Here is a 20360-nt window from a genome sequence, read left to right as displayed (position 1 = left end):
TCTCTTTACCCTGAGAACAGTTCCCACTTTAATGATAAAAGTAAAAGTCAAGAAAAAGGCTGGGGAAATGAGTGAACATAAAAAACAAACAACTAATCAAAGGAAATTTTTATGAAGAAAAAGAGTCTATGCCATCATAGACTCAAAAGGGGATAGTGAAAGCAAAGTAGCTATATACAAAACCTCAAAGAAAAGTATGAATTGATCTCAAGCTCTGGAAGAGCTCAAAAAAGATTTTAAAAATTGAATTGAAAGAATTTACAGATCAATTCCTGAAATAAATCTCCATATGGCAACTCTCAGGAATATTATAGCTAAATTCAAGAGCTCCTAAGCAAAGGAGAAAATACCTTAAACAACCAGAAAGAATTCAAATGCCATGGAGCTCAATCAGGATTACATTAGATATAGCAACCTCCACATTAAAGAATCAGAAAGCTTGGAACATGTTAGCCCAGAAGGTGAAAGAACTATGTTTACAATTTTCAGGGGGAAAAAATGAAATAAAATAGAAAGTTTCCAAGCATTCCTGATAAATAGACCAGACCTAAACAGAAAATTTGATGTCCATATACAAGGCTCAAGAAAGACATATAATGGTAAATAAGAAAGAGAAAATTTAAGGGATTCAATAAAGTCAAACTGTTTTTACTCCTATGTGGAAAGATGATATTTGTAATTCTTAAAATTTTAATTGGTATTAGAGCATTAAGAGAACCCTTCAACTAATAAATAAGATGGAGTTGCTTTAATGGGGGAGGGGGGAAGCAACTAAAATAGACAGTGTTGGTTAATTTGATTTTTTTAAAAAGAAGAAAATCAAATAATCAGGATCAAAAATGAAAACAGTGAACATACCAGCAATGAAGAGGAAATTAAAGCAATCATTTGGAGCTATTTTGCCCAATTATATGCCAATAAATTTGACAATATAAGTGAAATGGATGAATATTTATAAAAATACAAATTGCCCAGATTAACAAAAGAGGAAATAGAATACTTAAATAATCCCATTTCAGAAAAAGAAACTGAATAAGTCATCAAGGAGCTCCCTAAGAAAAAAGGGCCAGAAATATTAAAAAGTGAATTCTATAAAACATTTATAGAACAATTAATCCCCAAACTATAAAAACAATTCTGGGAAATAGGCAGAGAAAGAATTCTACCATATTATTTTTATGACACAAATATGGTATTGTTACCTAAGCCAAGAAGAACAAAAACAGAGAAAGAAAATAATAGGCCAGTTTCATTAATAAATATAGATGCAATGATTTTTAATAAGATATTATCAAGGAGACTACAGCAATATATCACAAGTATTATTCACTATAAACAGGTGGAATTTATACCAGGAATGTAGGACTGGATTAATATTAGGAAAACTATCACCATAATTGACCATATCAATAATCAAACTAACAGGAAATCACATGATTATCTCAATAGATGCAGAAAAAGTCTTTGACAAAATACAATACCCATTCCTATTAAAAACACTAGAAAACATAGGAATAAATTGGTTATTCCTTAAAATGATAAGTAGTATCTATCTAAAACCACCAGCAAGTATCATCTGCAATGGGGATAAATTAGAAGCCTTCCCAATAAGATCAGGGGTAAAGTAAAGATGCCCATGATCACCACTATTGTTTAATATTATATTAGAAATTCTAGCTTTAATAATAAGGAAAGAAAAAGAAATTTAAGGAATTAAAATAGGCAATGAAGAAACTAAATTATCACCCTTTGCAGATGATATGATGGCATACTTAGAGAATCCTCAAATCAACTAAAAAACTAGTTGAAATAATTAATAACTTTAGTAAAGTTGTAGGAAACAAAATAAATCCACATAAATCATCAGCATTTCTATATATTATCAACAAAGTAGCAAGAGTTAGAAAAAGAAATTCCATTTAAAATCACTCCATTTAACAATATAAAATACCTGGGAATCCACTTGCCAATGCAAATACAGGAATTTTATGAACACAATTACAAAACACTTCTCACACAAATAAAGTCAGATCTAAACAAGTGGAAAAATGTTAATTGCTCATGGGTAGGCTGAGCTAATAGAATAAAAATGACAATTCTACCCAAATTAATTTACTTATTCAGTAACATACCAATCAAACAAACAAAGAAATATTTTATAGAACTAGAAAGAATAATAACAACATTCATCTTGAAGAGCAAAAGGTCAAGAATATCAGGGGAACTAATGAAAAAAAAATGTAAAGGAAGGAGGCCTAGCAGTATCAGACCTTAAACTGTACTATAAAGCAGCAATCATCAAAACAATCTATTATTGGCTAAGAAATAGAGTAGTAGATCAGTGGAGTAGATTAGATACACAATATAGGTAGGTAAATTACCTTAGCAACCTTGTGTTTGATAAACAAAAATCTAGCTTTTGGCATAAGAACTCACTCTTTAACAAAAACTGCTGGGAAAATTGGAAAACAGCTAGGTATAGACCAATATCTCACACCCTATTCCAAGATAAGGTCAAAGGGATATATGATTTAGATCTAAAGAATGATACCACAACTGAATTAAGGGAATACAGATCTTTGGAGAAGGGAAGAATTTATGACCAAACAAGAGATAGAGAGTATTACAAGATATAAGATGAATAATTTTGATTATATTAAATTAAAAACTTTTTTACAAACAAAACTAATCTAAGATAAGAAGGGAAACAACAGACCAGGAAAATTTTTTTACAATTGTGTGAAGGGAATCCCCTGGGGTCTTGCCTGTATCCTCGGCCAACTTTCTTTCCCTTGTTAGTAACCTCTTCTTACCTTGTTATGGACTCATTTTACCTTATCTTACAATTTACCTATTCCTGATTAGTCTTCAGCTCGCATCCTTTCTTTTGTTTCTCCTTTTACTTTTCGGGTCATTCTCAAGTCTTTCTCCTTATCATGAAATTGTTTAGCTTGAATGTTTCACCCTTAGCTCAAGGACTCCTTCAACTCATCTTTTCAACTTTTCACTCTTTTCCATTCACATCCTTAACTTCATTTAGTCTCTGGCCTTCTTCACAATCCCAAAGTCTACCAAACCTCTTTTGCACTTCCATTAAAAAACAAAACAAAATGCTTCAAATCCTTCTGCTGCTCCTTCTGCTCATCATTACACTGTGAGCTCCTTGAAGGCAGAGGCTATCTTTTGCTTCTTTCTGTACAGTGTTTAGCACAGCGCCTCACACATTATAGATACTTAATAAATGCTTATTGATTATTGACTGAGGCATCTTTTCTCTAGACCCAGTGGGCAGAACTGGGGTGGAAAACCACATTTCTGCTTCAGATAAGGCAGAATTTCTTAATAGCCCTTCCAACAATCAAATGAACTGTCTTATAATGTGATAAGCATGCAAACAGACCTGTGGAAGGTCCTCTAGAAAGGATTTGTGCCCTGGCTGAGAGATTGGACTAAAGACCTCTAAAGTCCCTTCGAGTTGAGTCTAGGATTCTAAGTTGGAGATCAGAACACCAGAGAAGACAGATTTAACTCTTCCAGAACACAAACACATCGAATTGGTCTCTCTGCTCTGAAAGGGTCAAAAATGCCCTTTCTTCTGTTGCCATCTATTTCAGCCAGGGACAACAAAGCTAAGATCCAGGGAAATGATGGAGGAGGGATGAGGTGGGGCATACATCTCGGCAGACAGAAATGGTTATGAGTATCCCAAGGTCTGGAGAATGAGTTCATTCTTACTTTGGTTCAGAATGAAATTCCTTTATCTGGTTCATCTGTCTTCCTCTAGTTGGTGGAATGCAAAGAAACAGCCCCTCAGGCACCTATTAGTTGCTGGGCAACCTCCTGTGAAAGAAGAGGACAGACTAATGGGGTGACTCCACTATGAGTTTTAAGACCAGGCCTTGGCTTCCCTTCGGAGGTGTCTAATCCCAGGCCAACTAGCCCAGCCCGGACAGATACTTAGGGGTGGGAAAAGTGAAAAAGGGGCATAGCCATCCCATCCCCCATCCCCCACTCCCCAAACAAGAAAAAACAAATATTATTCACGACAGATAGAACTTTGGTTTACCTTTCAGCGTCAAGAGACTTCTGTGTATCCCTTAGATACAGATTTATTTTATTTTATTTTTAATATTGTGGTACGAGGGAAGAGACCTCTCCTGCAGTATAAAAGCTGATTCCACCTTTCTCAGAACTTGTGTCCTCATCTGTTAACTGGATATTTTCTGCACAACGTCCCCTATAGGATTATCGTGTTAATAAAGAGAGGGCGCGAAGGACTTGCCCCATCCCTACTCAAAGACCAACCTCGGCCAGGAGGTAGAAAGGCCTTAAAAATCTCACCTCCGACCATTTTACGTGACTCGCTACTCTCTCAGGTATCCAGGTGCCCGCAGACCTGATGCCTACCCGCTCCGTACCCTGGATGATCCCGGGGAAGGTGGGAGGGATTGAGCGGTAAAAGCAGACCCAGTCCTAGACCGGAGTCCCGGAGGGGAGAGTTGGGGGTTGGGGAGGGGTACTTCCGTGGATGGGCCGACCGCCAGCCAGAAGGGAGGAAAGGGGTGGGCCTGAAACTTGAAACTCGGGTTGTGTTCCCACCCCTACCCCATCACTCCCCACCCCTTTGGGATGGGGGCGGGAGGCTGCTGCAGGCCCTGGCCCGCCCTGGTCCCTGTCCGTCCCTTCCTCCTAGACGCCCATTACTCGGGGAGCGGGCCGGGCTGAGGGGGAGCAGCCCGGCCGCCCCGGGGCTCAGGGCAAGGGGGCGGACATGGGCTTCTTCCCACATTGCGCGCTGCGGAGCCTCTTGGGCCCCGGGCGCGTGCAGGGCACTCGCCGCATCCCGGGTACGAAGCAGCTGCTCCTATCCCTGCCCCACGGAGGAGTGCCTAGCTCTATTATGCTCCGCTACAGCTCGGGTGAGTGGGAAAGGGAGGCCCCGGCTGCTTAGGAGGACGTGAATGAGTGGTGAGGTGGGGATGGACAAACAAGGGCCCTCGCTGTCCTTATGGAAAGCCCTCGCATCCGAGAGAAGCGAGTCTGACCTGGGTCTCTCCTTTTCCCAAGGAAATGAGTTTGACACCCCCCTCCCCCCCTCCCGCCCTGCTTCCTCCTCTAACCTCCGCCCCTCTTCCCTAGTCTCTCCATCTCCCTGCATTAGGAAGAATTGAGAGGAGCTCCCTCCCCCTTCTCCTCCCGACCCAAATTCTGGCCAATCCTCCGATTTTCCGGGATGACTGCAAAACCAGCCAATGATCTAGCAGACCAGCATCCTTCCTTGTGGCCTGCTTCTCTTTCTTAAACCAGTTAGGTCTTACGGAGGGGTCATCTGCGCCGGGCCCTTTGTTCCCGAGCCTGCACAGGAGCCCACGTGGAGAGGCTCCCTTACAGCCAGCAGCTGTGAAGGGCTGAAATTGAGGAAGAAAACTGTCCCCTCCTCTCCATGCACTTACTATTGCAGGCTACCTCTCAGCTCCAGGTCGCCCATAGTTTTTTCTTTTGGGCCAGTTGTTCATCCTCTGCTTCAGTTTAGTCAATGACTCTTTCCTATAGGGCTGCCCCCCTGTTTTCTTGCTAGATAGGAGGTCTGCCAACCTAGTCAGGCAGTAAAAAGTCAGATAGTCAGGGAGCTGGGTGAGGGAAGCAGGGCCAGGTGACTCTGGGTGCTGCCCCTAGAATCACAGTAGCCCAAAAGTTGGAACCAACCGAGTAGAACATCTGGACCCAAAGAAGAATTTTCTTTGCAACATACAGTAAATGAGTTCTCAAGGCGGGAAAAGCCACTACCACTTGAGGAGGCCCATTCAACTTTTGGGTAGCTCTAATTGATAGGAAGGAACATTTTCTTCATATTAAGCCTAACTATTCTTCTCTGAAATTTTCACCCATCATTTCGTGCTCTGCAGAATAAATCAGATCCCCTTCCCACACTAATAATGGTTCTTGTTCAGTTGTTTTCAGCATAGCCGATTCTTCCTGACCCATCTAGACTTTTTATGGCAAAGATACCTGAGTGGTTTGTCATTTCCTTCCCCAACTGATAATAATAATAGCTAGTGTTTATTTAGCAATAGGACTGCAAAGCACTTAACAGGTTATCTCATTTGATTTTCCCAACAAACCCGAGTTAGGTGCTGTTATATATTCCCACTTTGGGGATGAGGAAACTGAGGCTGAGAGAGATTAAGTAACTTGCCTGCGGTCACAAAGCTAGTATGTATCTGAGGCTGGATTTGAAGTCCATTTTCCTAAAGCCTAGACCATCACTTATCTAGTATGACACCTAGCTGCCTCTTGAAGATAGATATATTTTCTCTTAATCTTCTTTTCTCATACTAAACGACTTTAGTTCTTTTCATAGAGCATATGGCATAATCTCAAGATCCTTCATGATCCTGGTCACCTCACCCTTTTCTGGATGAACTCCAGTTTATCAATGTCCTTCTTAAAATGTGGCATCCAGAAGTAAACACAGTGTGCTCCAGATATGGTCTGACCAGGGCTGACTCCAGTGGTATTATCACCTCTTCTCATCTTGAACACCATGCATCTTAATAAAACCTAAAGGTTACATTCATTTATTTTGACTGTCATATTGAGCTCATACAGAACTTGTGGTCTATTAAAGCTCTCAGATCTTTTTCAGAGCAACTGCTTTCTAACTCTGCCTCCTCCACCTTGTATTTGTCAAGTTGCTAAATATAAATTGTCAGACTTTATGTTTATTCCTTTAAAATTTTATCTTAGTTTGCTTTACCCCAATATTCTGACAAGTTGATACCTTTGTGGATTGAAACTCATTAATTTTGTTAGCTAGCTCTCTGTCCCTGTCTCTTTGTTTCTCTTCTCTCTTAAAATAAAATACAAATATTTTATTAATTTTTTTCCTTTAAAAACATTTTTTTAAACCCTTACCTTCCTTCTTGGAGTCAATACTGTGTACTGGCTCCAAGGCAGAAGAGTGGTAAGGGCTAGGCAATGGGGGTCAAGTGACTTGCCCAGGGTCACACAGCTGGGAAGTGTCTGAGGTCAGATTTGAACCTAGGACCTCCCATCTCTAGGCCTGGCTCTCAATCCACTGAGCTACCCAGCTGCCCCCCCTTTAAAAATTTACTGTCAATTTCCGATGACTCTTCTTCCCCCATTCCCATCATGGAAATCTTCCCTTAGAACAAAGAAGTACAGTAAAATAAATTGGCACATTGGCCCTAGCAGACAATATATATCTCATTCTGTCTCTGTAGTCCACCACTTCTCTGCTTGGAGGGGTGAGGCATGCTTCATTGCCAGTTCTCTGAATTGGTCTTTGTGTTGATCTGAATGTTGATGTTTATTGATTGGTATTTTTCCATGTTGCTTTCCTTTACACTAATTGTGAAATTGTTCTCTTGGTTCTGCTTACTTTACTGCAACAGTTCATATCATTCTTCCCAAGTTTTTCTAAATTCTTTGTGGTCACCATTCTTAAGGCACAAGAATAATGATACCAATGTTACATTTTTTTCCGTCTTGGAATCAATATTGATTCCAAGGCAAAAGAGCAGTAAAGGCTAGGCAATGGGGGTCAAGTGACTTACCCAGGGTCACACAGCTGGGAAGTCTGAGGCCACATTTGAACATAGGACCTTCCATCTCTAGACCTGGCTTTCAATCCACTGAGCTACCTAGCTGCTCCCACTGATGTTACATTAAAAAACAACAACACAGTTTAACCATTCTCCAGGAAAGGGGCATTCACTTTTTAGCTCTTTTCTTTAAGCTTCTTGTCATCTGCCCACTAAATAAGCATGCTGTGCCTTTACCCAAGTCCACAGGACCAAAGATAGATTCCAGGGACACTAATGTTATCCCACAACAATCCTGGGAGGTAGGCGTTATCATTCTCATTTTACTGGTGAGGAACATGAGGCAGACAGAGGTTAAGTGACTTGCCTAGGGTCACCCAACTAGTAAGTATTAGGTAGTATTTGAGCCCAGGTTTTTCAGACTCTAGGTCCAGCTTTTATCCACAGTGCCTCCTAGTTTCCTCTAAATCTAATCTAAGGATTATAAAGGGAAGGAACCTTAGAAATCATCTGGTTCCATTCCTTCACTTTACAGATGCAAAAAACTGAGGTCTATAGAGGGGTGGTGACTAGTTTAAACTCAAATGGACAGTAAATAGTAGAGCTGGGAATTAAATCCAGTTTTTTGATTCTAAGACCAATATTCCTTCTAGTTCAGCATCTACAAAGGATATTTTTTTCTATCTTATCCTGCAGGTTGGGTGAATTAGGCATCTGTATCTCCCTACCTTCCTAACTGAAAAATGAAGCCTACATCATTTGCTAAGAGCCCTGAGCTGCAGAAGGGCTATATTATATTCTATCATGGCTGCCATTTTGAGAATTACCATGTGCCATTCTGTCTTGTATCAGAAGAGGCAGAGGTCACCATCACCTGATAGATGGTTTGCTTATTTGGGGTTCTCAAGGCTTATAGCTTACTAAGAAGATGCTAGATCTTTACCTTTATCTACCTTCCTTGAATTGAATTGGATTGAATATCTCTGTTTCCTTTTTCTTGGACCAAGCCATACTGAGATTCATGGAATGCTGGCCTGAAATCATTGATGTCAGTCCTGGGCTAAGAAAGGGCAGGCTGAGGCTGGGCAGGCTTAGGGGAATGGAAAGTTGTCATTTGTGAAGGGACTGAATTTTATAACCTTCTGAAGATGTCTTGTCCTTTGTGTTAACTCAACTGCCTCTTCAAAACTCAAGAAGTAGGATCATGGAATCATAGCTGGACCTCAGAGCCTCTTTTAGGCCAATCCTCTCTTTATAGACGAGGAAACAAACCCAGAGAAGTTAGTTCTTTTGCCTAAGGTTATAGGGGTAGAAAGTAACAGTGGCAGGATTGGAACTCAAGCCTCCTGACTCTAAATTCAGTATTCTTTCCATTTGCTGGTTCTCAGTTATGGGACTTAAGGGAATTTGGAGATAGCAGGAGGAATTTGGAAATCGGAGAAGCTTGGATTCATATAAATTATAGTATTAGCACTGCAAGAGATCCTGAAATTATATAATGCAGCTCCTGCTTTTTACACATGAGGAAACTGAGGCTCTGAGAGAAGAAGTGATTTGGCCAGGGTTACACATAGAAGTTAGTAGATCCAGCACTAGAACCCATGCCTTCAGATTTATAGTACTACTCTACTAAGGTTAGGAACCAGTACCAGCTTATTCATGAAGTAGCTAGCAACAGGGCATGTGATCTTAGAACGATTTCTTAATCTTTATACTTTAGTTTCCTCACCTGTAAAATGGGGGAGGGGGCAAAGATCTCAACTTTGCCTCCTTTCCAGTGTTGTTGTGAGGATCAGATGAGATAAAGGATGAAAAGTCTCCTTGAAAAGGTAAAAAATTATATGCATAAGCCATAAGCAAAAATTGGGTCAAACCCCACACATTCTGACATCCTGCCCAGCTTCCAGCCTTTGGACCACATACAGAAAGCTTTAGGCACTCCATCTTGCCCTTGACCATGATAGGTCAGTTTTGGGTTGGGCACATTTTGCAGGAGGTTATTAGAAGGGCTGTTTGGGCTCTTATGCAGAATGAGACTTTGGACCTTTAGAACAGATCTGTTCTTTTTTCCTTAACTGAGTACTCAAATGGATGTCATCCCTTCAATTTGCATATTCTCTCTAAGCTTGTAAATTGAAATCTACCCATGGTCTATCTGAATTCCTCCCTCCTTCCCTCCCTCTCTCTTCTCTCTCTGTCTCTGTCTCTCTGACTCTCTCTCCCCTCTGTCTCTTCTCTTCTCTTCTCTTCTCTTCTCTTCTCTTCTCTTCTCTTCTCTTCTCTTCTCTTCTCTTCTCTTCTCTTCTCTTCTCTTCTCTTCTCTTCTCTTCTCTTCTCTTCTCTTCTCTTCTCTCTTCTCTTCTCTCTCTCCTCTCTGTCTCTTTCTCTCTCTGTCTCTGTCTCTCTGTCTCTCTCTGTCTCTCTGTCTCTCTCTCTTCCTTTCCCCACCTTTCCCCCATTTCTCTCTGTCTTAGTAACAACTCTAAGATAGAGTGGTAAGGTCTAGGCAGATGGAGTTAAGTGACTTGCCCAGGTCTACCTGCTAGGAAGTATCTGAGGTCAGATTTGAATCCAGGTCCTCCTGATTCCGGGCCTAGAGCTCTATCCACTGAGCCACCTATCTGCCCCTGGTCTGCTCTTATTGTGTAGCTCTTTTTTTCATGTCTTCCCATTCGTTTGTTGCAAGATCATGGTTAAATTCCTTGTTTTTCTTGATATCTTGGGAATGGATACCAGTGTGGCACACAAGTTTGTTTAGTTCTTTTAAAAAAAATCATTATCTCTTAATCTTCCTCCCAGACCAGTCCCTACATTTCTTTGACTTAACTTTCACTCTAGGATAACATCTTCCAGAATTTCTTCTTTACAAGATCTGTTGCTTCCTAGGAGACAATCTTCAATCCATTATAAGACTATGCAACTTTATTAAAAAGAAAAAGTTTCAGGAGAAGCTTGGGGTCATTAAAAGACTTCTGCAGTTTCTCAAAGACAATCCAGCCCACTTTCCTCTCCCTGTTCAATTCTGGGTCTTTTTTTTTTCTTAGCTTAAAAAAAAAAGTATTTCCAATCCTCTTATCACCTCAAACTACTTACCAACAACCATTCTGTAGTTCTTGTCATCCAGGGTGGAGCTTTCGGGGCATGTTGTAAGATTAGGTCGGGTTTGCCCCTTTCCATCCCTGTTTATCTTATCTTCAAGTCTGGGAGGAGGCATAGGGGGTGCACATGTGGACTGGTTCTAAACCAACCTGGTTGGGAGTAGCAGAAGAGCAATCGATCTAACGTCCTTTCCCTTAGTACTTCTGTGTGGCTTTGCAGATAAACTATCAAATCCCATGTGTTAAAAGCCTCCTTTTGGTTTCCAGCCATTGCTATAGCTCACACTTAACAGTTTAGCTTAGTTTAATGGAAAGAGCATTAGCTTTGGTTGAGACCTGGCTCTTCTCTTCAGATACTTCCTAGCTGTGTGACCTTGGGCAAATCATTTATCCCTGATTGCTTAGCCCTTGTGACTCTTCTGCCCTAGAACTAATACTGACATAAAGTAAGGATTTTAGAAAGGAAAAAAAAAGAATTGGGTGGATAGGATGATGCCAACTGTGTTGGTGAACCTCCCTTTCCCCTTTTCACACACGCCTGAGGACATTTCTTGCATCACCTGCCCCTCTGCCCAGCAGTCCAATGGGAACACTTCTTCCCTCCCTTGTCTGGGGTGGGGATTGGGGGCTCATATGTGGTATGAGGGTTGCAGTTTGGGCACACTGTCTCTAAAAGGTTCGCCATCATTGCCATAGACCATTCTAAGCCTTCAAAAAGACAATTATATTTCCAGATGTAATTTTAAAAATCATCAATACTATTTGGCAAGTTAGTTTTCTTCCACAAAAAGCCAATAAAAATGGGGGATGGGGAAGAGGGAGCTAGGCCAGGCTCTCCTTGCTTTCTGTAGTCCTGCCTGCTTTCACCTGAGCTTGGACCCAGGAAGAAAAGAGTGAGGCATGCATGGTAGATGAAGTACCATCACTTTAAAGGAAATAAGTCTCTGCTCTTGCTTCCCATGGACAAAGAAAATGCAAAAAGGAACAGATTAGATTTCTGACACAGATCCCAGGCACAGGAATACTTAGTAATTCTCCCTAATATAAAGGCATTAACACGGTATGTGAAAAATAAATTCTCACACTGCCTGTATTGAAGGGGTACTCTGATCTCTTGGGCAAAGAAGAGTCAGTAGCCAAGAACAAACTTCCATGTTGATAGGTTGTCCTTAATGCTGGCATCCTCCATCCTATCCCTATTTTAAGAAGAGATGCCAGGACAAGAACTTTTCTAGGTAGACTCTGGGTGCTTTTCTTTGTGTCTACAATAACATCTGCTTTAAATCCTGCTGCTGAGAAGTCCCTAAGAAGTCACCAATTCCTGTGGCCTAGGATGAGGTAGATTGAAGAGAGGGTATGGTCCATAGGATGTTGAATCGAACAAGATCTGAGCCATTAGGTCAAGAGGAAGCATCATACAGGAGCTGGGTTTGAGTTCCAGCCCTGATTCCAAGACAGAAGGTAAGGGTTTTTTAAAAAGAGAGATAGTGTCCTCTGTAAGGAGAGTGAAAGAGCAGAGGGAGAGCAGGCTTTGACAGACTTTAAAAGTGATACAAAATATTTCATATTTGATCCTATTGGAAATAGGGAGCCACTGGAGTTTATTAAGTGGGGGTGAGGGTGGAAGAATGGAGTAACATAGTCTGATCCATACAGATTTAAGGAAGATCAATTTAACATCTTAGTAGACCTGTAGGAGGAGAAGCAGAAGAGAGAAATGTCACAAAATCCTAGAGAAAAGAGAGTGATCAATAGGGCCAAAGACTGCAGGGGGGTCAAAAAGGATGAGTATGGAGGAAAAGGCCAATAGATTTGGCAATGAAGAGAACACTGATAACTTTGGAGAGAATGACTTCATTTGAACAATGAGATCAGAAGTCAGACTTTAGAGAATTGAGAAGGGAATGAGAGGCAAGAATGTAGAAGCACCTATTATAGATGGCCTTTTCAAGGAGTTTAACCACAAAAAAGGAGGACAGATTTAGGACAACAGCTAATGGATCTTCTGAGGGTTTTTTGAGGATGAGGAGACAGGGGCATGTTTGTTTGTAGTCATTTTTTTCATCTCTCCTTCAGGGTCAAGCTTGATCATTATGTTTATACAATGTTTGATTTTTTTTCCCTTTCCGTTGACATTATCGTAAGCATTGCACAAACTTTTTCTCCTATTTTGCATCATTTCCTATAACTCCTGTGCTTCTCTGAATTTGTCACATTTCTTATTTTTACAATCTAATAACTTTTCTTCATTATATTCATATCTGATGATTATTTAGACATCCGTCAAGCAATGGACATTTATTTGTTTCCAGTTCCATAAAAAGTGCTACTATAAATATTTTGGTGTGCATTGGCCTTTTTTTTCAACCACTGACCTTCTTGGTGTATGTGTCTAGCTGCGGGGTCTTTGGATCAAAGAGTTTGGATACTGAAATATGACAGTATTATTACTGACTCCCAGGATTTGTTACCATGCTGGTTGTAGTTAGAATTCCCTGGATCTATGCATATTTCTCAGACACATAGAAAAGGCAACATTCCATTCTTCCTTGTGTTTTCTTTCTGTCTCTCCCCTCCCCCCTTTCTTTTTCCCATCTAATAATTCCCTTTGCCTTGTGCCTTGTTGCCTGGTATTGAGATGAAGTACCCCTGAGGGGATAACCCAGTTGATTTTTCCCAACCTCTATCCTGAGTCACTGCCTTAAGTTCCTTAATTTCAGAAATACTGACTCATGAAACAAAGTGATGAGGCAACTGAAGGATAACACTCTGCCTCCTTCAGGGTGTTGGGAAATGGTACCTTTCCCCCAGTCCTGAGAGGCAGGACACAAGTATGAGAGAGAATCCTGGCTTTTTCCCACTTTGGGGATCTGTGCTATCTCTGCCTATACCTCTGGGCCTCCCCATGGATGTGTTCCTAATTAGCCTCCTTCCTTCCCAGCAATGCTGTCTTAGTAACTGGGCAAACTGCGTCATTGAATGGTATTTTTAGACCTGCTGGGTTGCTCTGGGAAAGCTGCAGTTTTGTGGCTGTACCTTTTGCCCAGCCAGGAACCTGAATCAATGAATTCATAAACATTTATTAAGCCCTTACTATGTGCTAGACATTGTGCTAAACATGCTAGAAGGACCGGGCTTCTAGGTACTCTTCTTCTAGGTATAGAAGGCAGTCTTAGGTTGGGGTCTTCTCAAAATGAAAGTGAGGTCAGTGGAATCCTGAAACCTCTCAGGAGATTTTATTTATTTATTTGTTCATTCATTCATTCATTTATTTATATTATTTTTATATGTACCTTGTCTTAGAATCAATACTACATATTGGTTCCAAAGCAGAAAAGCAGTAAGGGCTAGTTAATTGGGGTTAAATGACTTGTCCAGGGTCACAGAGCCAGGAAATGTCTGAAATCAAATTTGAATCCAGGGCTGGCTCTGTATCCCCTGAGCCACTTAGCTGCTCCTAAAACATCTTTTTTTTTTTTAAACCCTTACCTTCTGTCTTGGAATCAATACTGGGTATTGGTTCCAAGGCTAAAGAATGGGGGTTAAGTGACTTACCCAGGGTCACACAGCTGGGAAGTGTCCGAGGCCAGATTTGAACCTAGAACCTCCTGTCTCTAGGCCTGGCTCTCAATCCACTGAGCTACCCAGCTGCCCCCCTCAGGAGACTTTAAACATGGTTTCTTCTCCCTTGAAATGCAGCCTCTTCTAGGGTAGTGTTCCATAGACACTGAGTATATTTCCTAAAAAGAAAGAGAAGGAAGATTTCTTTGTTGGGAAACGGAGACTAAGTGTAACTCAGCATATGCCACTATCCCGCCCTTTGCTCCAGGCCAGTGGAAGAGATGGAGAGACTGTTTGGATCCCAGAATCCTACAATCTGAGTAGGAAGAAGCCTCAGAGTCCATCACATCTTATTCATACCTGAATACCAATACAGAGACTCCCTTCACAACATCCCCAATACATTGTTCATCCTTAGCTTGGAAACCTTCAACAATGCAGAACCCAAGACCTCTTGGCACATTCTCGTTTCTTTGGACATCTCTCACCGTTAGGGCGGCCTTCTTTACACTGACCGGATAGGAACTTCTCTCGACTTCTCCATGTGGCTCCTAGTTCTGCCCTCTGAGCTCAAGCAGGAGGAGCCTCTTTTCCATACGACGCCCCCTCAAACGCTTCCAAGGAAAGCGATCGGATCCCTGCCACCCCATCATCCCCTTTTGCCTTTTCTTCTTTAGAATACACATTCCTAATTTCTTCAGCCATTTTAATACGATCTGCCTTTCAGCTCTCACACTGTCCTCATCACTGTCTTCTAGAAGGTCCCCAGAACACAACACTTTAGATTCGGAGTGGAGCGCCGTGCGATTATTATTACTTCCCTTGAGGCAGCATGAGCTCCTTTGATTGCCTGGTTGACTAACTAACATCAAGCTGGGTCTTCTTCACATCCAACACAGCATCGTCCATTGTACTTGTGTAATTGGTTTTGTTGAGCCTACGGGAATGTAGCATGTTACATTTCTTCTCATTGAATTTGAGCTTATTAGACACCAGCAGACCCAAGAGGCCAGCCTTGGTGGTGACTCTCTGTTTCCCTTTCCTAAAGGGGGACTTATTAGAACCCAGGAGCGGACACTAATCGCAGTAAAGCCAGATGGTGTTCAGCGGAGGCTCGTTGGCGATGTCATTAGGCGCTTTGAGAGACGAGGGTTCAAGCTGGTGGGCATGAAGCTACTACAGGTAACAGTGGCCACCATGAGAATTTCCGGAGGGGGCTCTGTTCCTTTAAGTTGGGACTCCAGAGCAAGGCATTAGCACTGGCTAGAGTCAGGTTTTCCTGCATGATACCCCAGCTAAGCCTGTTTAACCCCCCACCTTCAAATGTTCTAGGTCGAAAAAAAGGCTTGGCTCTAGTTCCCACTTTCTGTGCTCCATCCTCATTGGTTTCATTTCTAGCCAAGCATTCAGGGTTATGTTTCATGCAGGAAATAGCATGGAACCTTCAACTTGACCCTTTTACTTCTTCTGTATATGCCTACAAGGGCCAAGAGCATTGAGTTGGCCAACAGCAGCCATGTTTTGTATTTGTAGCTCCTATTTCCCTCATTGGCAGAGCTGATGCCTCTGGGAAGGGGTGGTGCCCTGGCTCTGGAAAGAGATGGGTTGCTGCCTTAGGAATCCCCTGGTCTTCAGTCAACCAACCCATCATCCTCTGAGGGCCTGCTGCATGGAGCAGGTTCTGAGTAGACTAACCTTCCCCAGCTTCTCCTGGTACAATCTGGCTCCAGAATTCTTCCCAGTTCTTTCCTCCATGCCTTCCAGGCCCCAGAAAAAGTCCTTGCTGAGCATTACCATGACCTGAAGAAGAAGCCCTTCTATCCAAACTTGATCAAGTATATGAGCTCTGGTCCTGTGGTTGCTATGGTAAGACTAGCTTGGGTCTGGGGTCTGCTAAGAGGGAAAGTGGGAAGGGGTGGGGCTTCCCTGGAGGTGTTGGGAGTCCAGGAAATGCCATCCGTGCCACCTTACTAGCTCCTGATGGTGATGAAAGAGACTCGACAGCCATGCTCTTTTGTTGGTTTCCTCCCAGATGTAGCAACTTCCTTATCTGTCAAAAGAGGATACCTGGAGTAGCTGGATGGCTCAGTGGATTGAGAGCCAGGCCTAGAGATGGGAGGGCCCAAGTTCAAATCTGACCTTAGATGCTTCCTAGCTGTGTGATGATGGGCAAGTCCCTTACCCCAATTGCCTAGCCCTTACTGCTCTTTTGCCTTGGAACCAATACATAGTATTGATGGAAGGTAAGGGTTATTCTCCAAAAAGAAAAAAAAAGAGGATTGCCTAATGAGCAAGTCCACCATCAGTCAGTCAGTCAGTCAGTCAGTCAGTCAATAAGTCAGTCAAAAACATGGTAAGTTAATTGTATACCCTGTGGGTCAGGCATTGTGCTAAGCTCTGAGGATACAAAGAAAAGCAAATAGATACAAGGTCTCTGCTTTCAAGGATGTCACGATGTGCAAACAGCTATTTTATACAAGATATATAAAATGGAAAATGTTCTGAGAGTCAAAGGCATTGAGAGGACAGACAGACAGACAGACAGACAGACATAGACGAAGAGAGAGACAGAGAGAGGTGGAGAGATTGGGAAAGGTCTCCTGAAGAAGATGGAATTTGAATTGAGCCTTAAAGGAAGCCAGAGAATTCAGGAAGTAGAAGTGAGAAGGGAAAACATTCCAGGCAGTAGTGTGCTGAGTAAATATTTAGCAGCTGGCTCTGTGAGGGGAAATTGCATACAGGATGCACTTTTTTTTAAAATCCTCACCTTCCATCTTGGAGAAGAGTGGTATGGGCTAGGCAATGGGGGTTAAGTGACTTGCCCAGGGTCACACAGCTGGGAAGTGTCTGAGGCCACATTTGAACCCAGGACCTCCCGTCTCTAGGCCTGACTCTCCATCCACTGAGCCACCCAGGTGCCCCCAAGAGAGAAATGTTGGATAGAGTTGGGCAACATCTTCATGGAGTAACTAAAATCTAACTAAACCTGTTTTGGGAGCCGGAGTGTCAGGTGTGAGGGCCAGTGAGGAGGTCAGCATAACTGGATTACAGAGCTCATGGAAAGGAGTTCAATATAAGAAACCCAGATATGGAGGAAGGGACCAGGTCATGAATTCCAAATTCGAAAGAGAATTTGGCTCTAGAGGCATTCAGTCTTTCTGGATACCAGGACACTTCCTTCATTCATTTATTAAGCATTTACTGTATACAGTGCTTCATATAAGGAGATGGGCAGGGTAAACACTTCAGACAAGCCTGGAAATTACCGTCTAGTCAGGAAGGCTGAAACACAGACACTGAGAGCTCTGACATATTCAGTGACATGATGAGTATCTTTGAGAGGTGCAAAACAAAGTCCTTTTCCCAGACCAGTGTCCTGGGCTGTTGATCCTCTCCATTTCTACCTCCTCCTATTAAGAGTGTGGAGTTTAGTTACTCCATGAAGATGTTGCCCAACTCTATCAAACATTTCTCTCTTGGGGGCACCTGGGTGGCTCAGTGGATGGAGAGCCAGACCTAGAGATGGGAGGTCCTATATTCAAATCTGCCCTCAGACACTTCTCAGCTGTGTGACCCTGGGCAAGTCACTTGACCCCCATTGCCTAGCCCTTACCACTCTTCTGCCTTGGAGCCCAATACACAGTATTGATTCCAAGAAGGAAGGTGAGGGTTTAAAAACAAACAAAACAACACATTTCTCTCTCCCTTAATATGTGCTTGATAGAAAAGGCACAAAGATGGAAAACAGCAGAGACCCAGGGCTAGCTTAGCACCAACACTTGGTATGTGACGCCTGGTACATCGTATACAGGTAATGGGTGCCTGCTGATGGATTGATTGCCTGCCTCAAGGAATTTATTGTCTAGGACGGAAGAGATGATGTTTATATAGTGAAATCCAGCACGAGGGAAAGGGTGCCTGCAGGGAAGGTAGAGAGCCACATAAAGTGTTACAGGAGAATTTGAGGAGGAAGAGCCCACTCTCAGTCAGCAGATTCAGAGAAATCTCTCCAGAGGAGATGGTGCCTCAATGGGAACTTGAAGATCAAAGAGAGGCCGAGAGGAGCATCTGAAATGTGGGAAACAGCCATGGCATGAGAGGCAGATCCAGGAGGAATTGTTGGCTCAGTTCCCTTTGGTGGACAGGAACAAGCTGGGTCTTTTTTGTGTTGCAGGTCTGGGAAGGGTACAACGTGGTCCGCACCTCTAGGGCCATGGTAGGGAACACGGACTCGGCAGACGCTGCCCCTGGCACCATCCGAGGAGATTTCAGCGTCCACATCAGCAGGTACTGGTGGGGAGGACTTGGCAGGCTGGGTAGCCTGAAGGGGGAGAACGAGAAGAAGCTGTGGGAGGAGAACCAGGAGAGAGCAAAGCCACAAAAACCTAGAGAGAAGAAAGCATCAAAGGGGGTGATTGATCCCATCAAAACTAGGTAGCACTGGCTTGGAGTTGATAAGACCTGAATACAGATCCAGTCTGAACCAAGTTCTAGTTAGGTGATCCTGGACAAGTCTCTTAACCTCTTTTGGCCTTAGTTTCCTCATCTGTAAAATGGGAATAATAATAATAATACTCATCTCCCAGGGTGTCGTGAGGCTCAAATGAGAAAATTAGAATTAAATTAAAATTAAATTTAAAAATAAAGAATTAAACACAATACCTGATACATAGTAGGCACATAATAAATGCTTATTCCCTTCAAAGGCTGCAATGAAAAAAAGGGACGGGGGACAGTTGGGTAGCTCAGTGGATGGAGAGCCAGGCCTAGAGATGGGAGGTCCTAGGTTCAAATCTGGCCTCAGACACTTCCTAGCTGTGTGACCCTGGGCAAGTCACTTGACCCCATTGCCTAGCCCTGACCACTCTTCTGTCTTGAAACCAATACACAGTATTGATTCTAAGACGGAAGATAAGATAAAAAAAGGCTGCAATGAGAATGAAAAGAATAAGAATTGAGAAAAGGCCATTAGATTTGTCAGTTCAGAGATCATTTGTAACTTTGAAGAGAGTAGTTTTACTTGAGTGATGGATAAGATCCGATGTTATGGAGCTAAGAAGACGTGAGAGGAAATAGGGAACCCTTATAGATGGTCTTTGCAAGGAGTTGGCCTCAAGAGGGAAGAGAGGCTAGGTCTGTATCTACAGGAACGTAGTGTGTGGGGATGGATGGATCTGAAGGTATTTTTGAGGATAGGGGAACATGATATATGTGAGTTATTGAAATTATTGAAGTAAGGAAATAGAGAAACTTTGATCATACCAACATGGAGAGTTGGTGGAAGAAAACATGGTCCCATTCTGTGAACCGTTCATTTCTCCATCCAGGGGGATTCCTTAGGCAGCAATATAGAGCAAAAGGAGTGGGGGGCAGGGGCTGAGGGTCTAGACCCCAAAGCTCACCCCTGCCGCTTGTGTCTCTGAAACAGGAACGTCGTCCATGCCAGCGACTCGGTGGAAGTGGCCCAGAGAGAGATCAGCCTGTGGTTTCATAGCAGTGAGCTGGTGGATTGGAACTGCTGCAGTCACAGCAACCTGTACCATGTGTGAGGGAGGGTCTCCGCCCACCCCCACCCACCCTGACCCCAGACCCAGGAGCAACTACCTCTGCCAATGAGAATGCTACGCTCTTCCCTTCCTCCTGCCTCCCTCCAAGCTCCTGCCATCTCGCTGGCTTGTGTCCCTTTCCCCCACTGCAGGCCAGAGACCTCTCTGGTGCCAAATATGTGCCTTTCCTCTCCATGGCCCAGCCTTTGAAGGACTGAGGCTGATCCTCCCCCATCACAGTGCCAGCCAGTCAACCTTGAGGGCAATTGCCTGTAAGCAGAGATGATGATGACTATTAAAGAAGACACATTAAAATTCAGTCTGTTACTTGGTAATAAGTCCTCCTTTCTTGTTTATATAAATGGGCATCCATTTTTCTTCCATTAGATTTTTTTTTTAAAAAAGCCCTTACCTTCCATCTTAGAATCAATACTGTGCATTGGCTCCAAGGCAGAAGAGCGGTAATGGCTGGGCAATGGGGGCCAAGTGACTTTGCTCAGGGTCCCACAGCTGGGAAGTGTCTGAGGTCAGATTTGAATCCAGGACCTCCTGACTCCAGGCCTGGCTCTCGATCCACTGTGCTATTTATC

At 42.8% G+C, this 20360-nt stretch overlaps 1 protein-coding gene across 1 annotated transcript; it reads left to right on the top strand.

The window, feature by feature from the left end:
* Positions 1–4635: 4635 nt before the first annotated feature.
* Positions 4636–20089, top strand: NME4 (NME/NM23 nucleoside diphosphate kinase 4). Its single transcript, XM_007499194.3, has 5 exons — positions 4636–4919; positions 15273–15406; positions 15989–16090; positions 18399–18511; positions 19653–20089. The coding sequence occupies exons 1-5, from the start codon at positions 4772–4774 to the stop codon at positions 19771–19773; spliced, it is 618 nt and encodes a 205-aa protein (XP_007499256.1). The 5' UTR covers positions 4636–4771; the 3' UTR covers positions 19774–20089.
* The last annotated feature ends 271 nt before the right edge of the window (positions 20090–20360 follow it).

The sequence above is a fragment of the Monodelphis domestica genome, chromosome 7 (assembly GCF_027887165.1).
Source record: "Monodelphis domestica isolate mMonDom1 chromosome 7, mMonDom1.pri, whole genome shotgun sequence".
Lineage (NCBI taxonomy): Eukaryota > Metazoa > Chordata > Mammalia > Didelphimorphia > Didelphidae > Monodelphis > Monodelphis domestica.
Note: the sequence above shows the minus strand (reverse complement) of the source record. Positions and strands in the feature narration are given on the sequence as shown.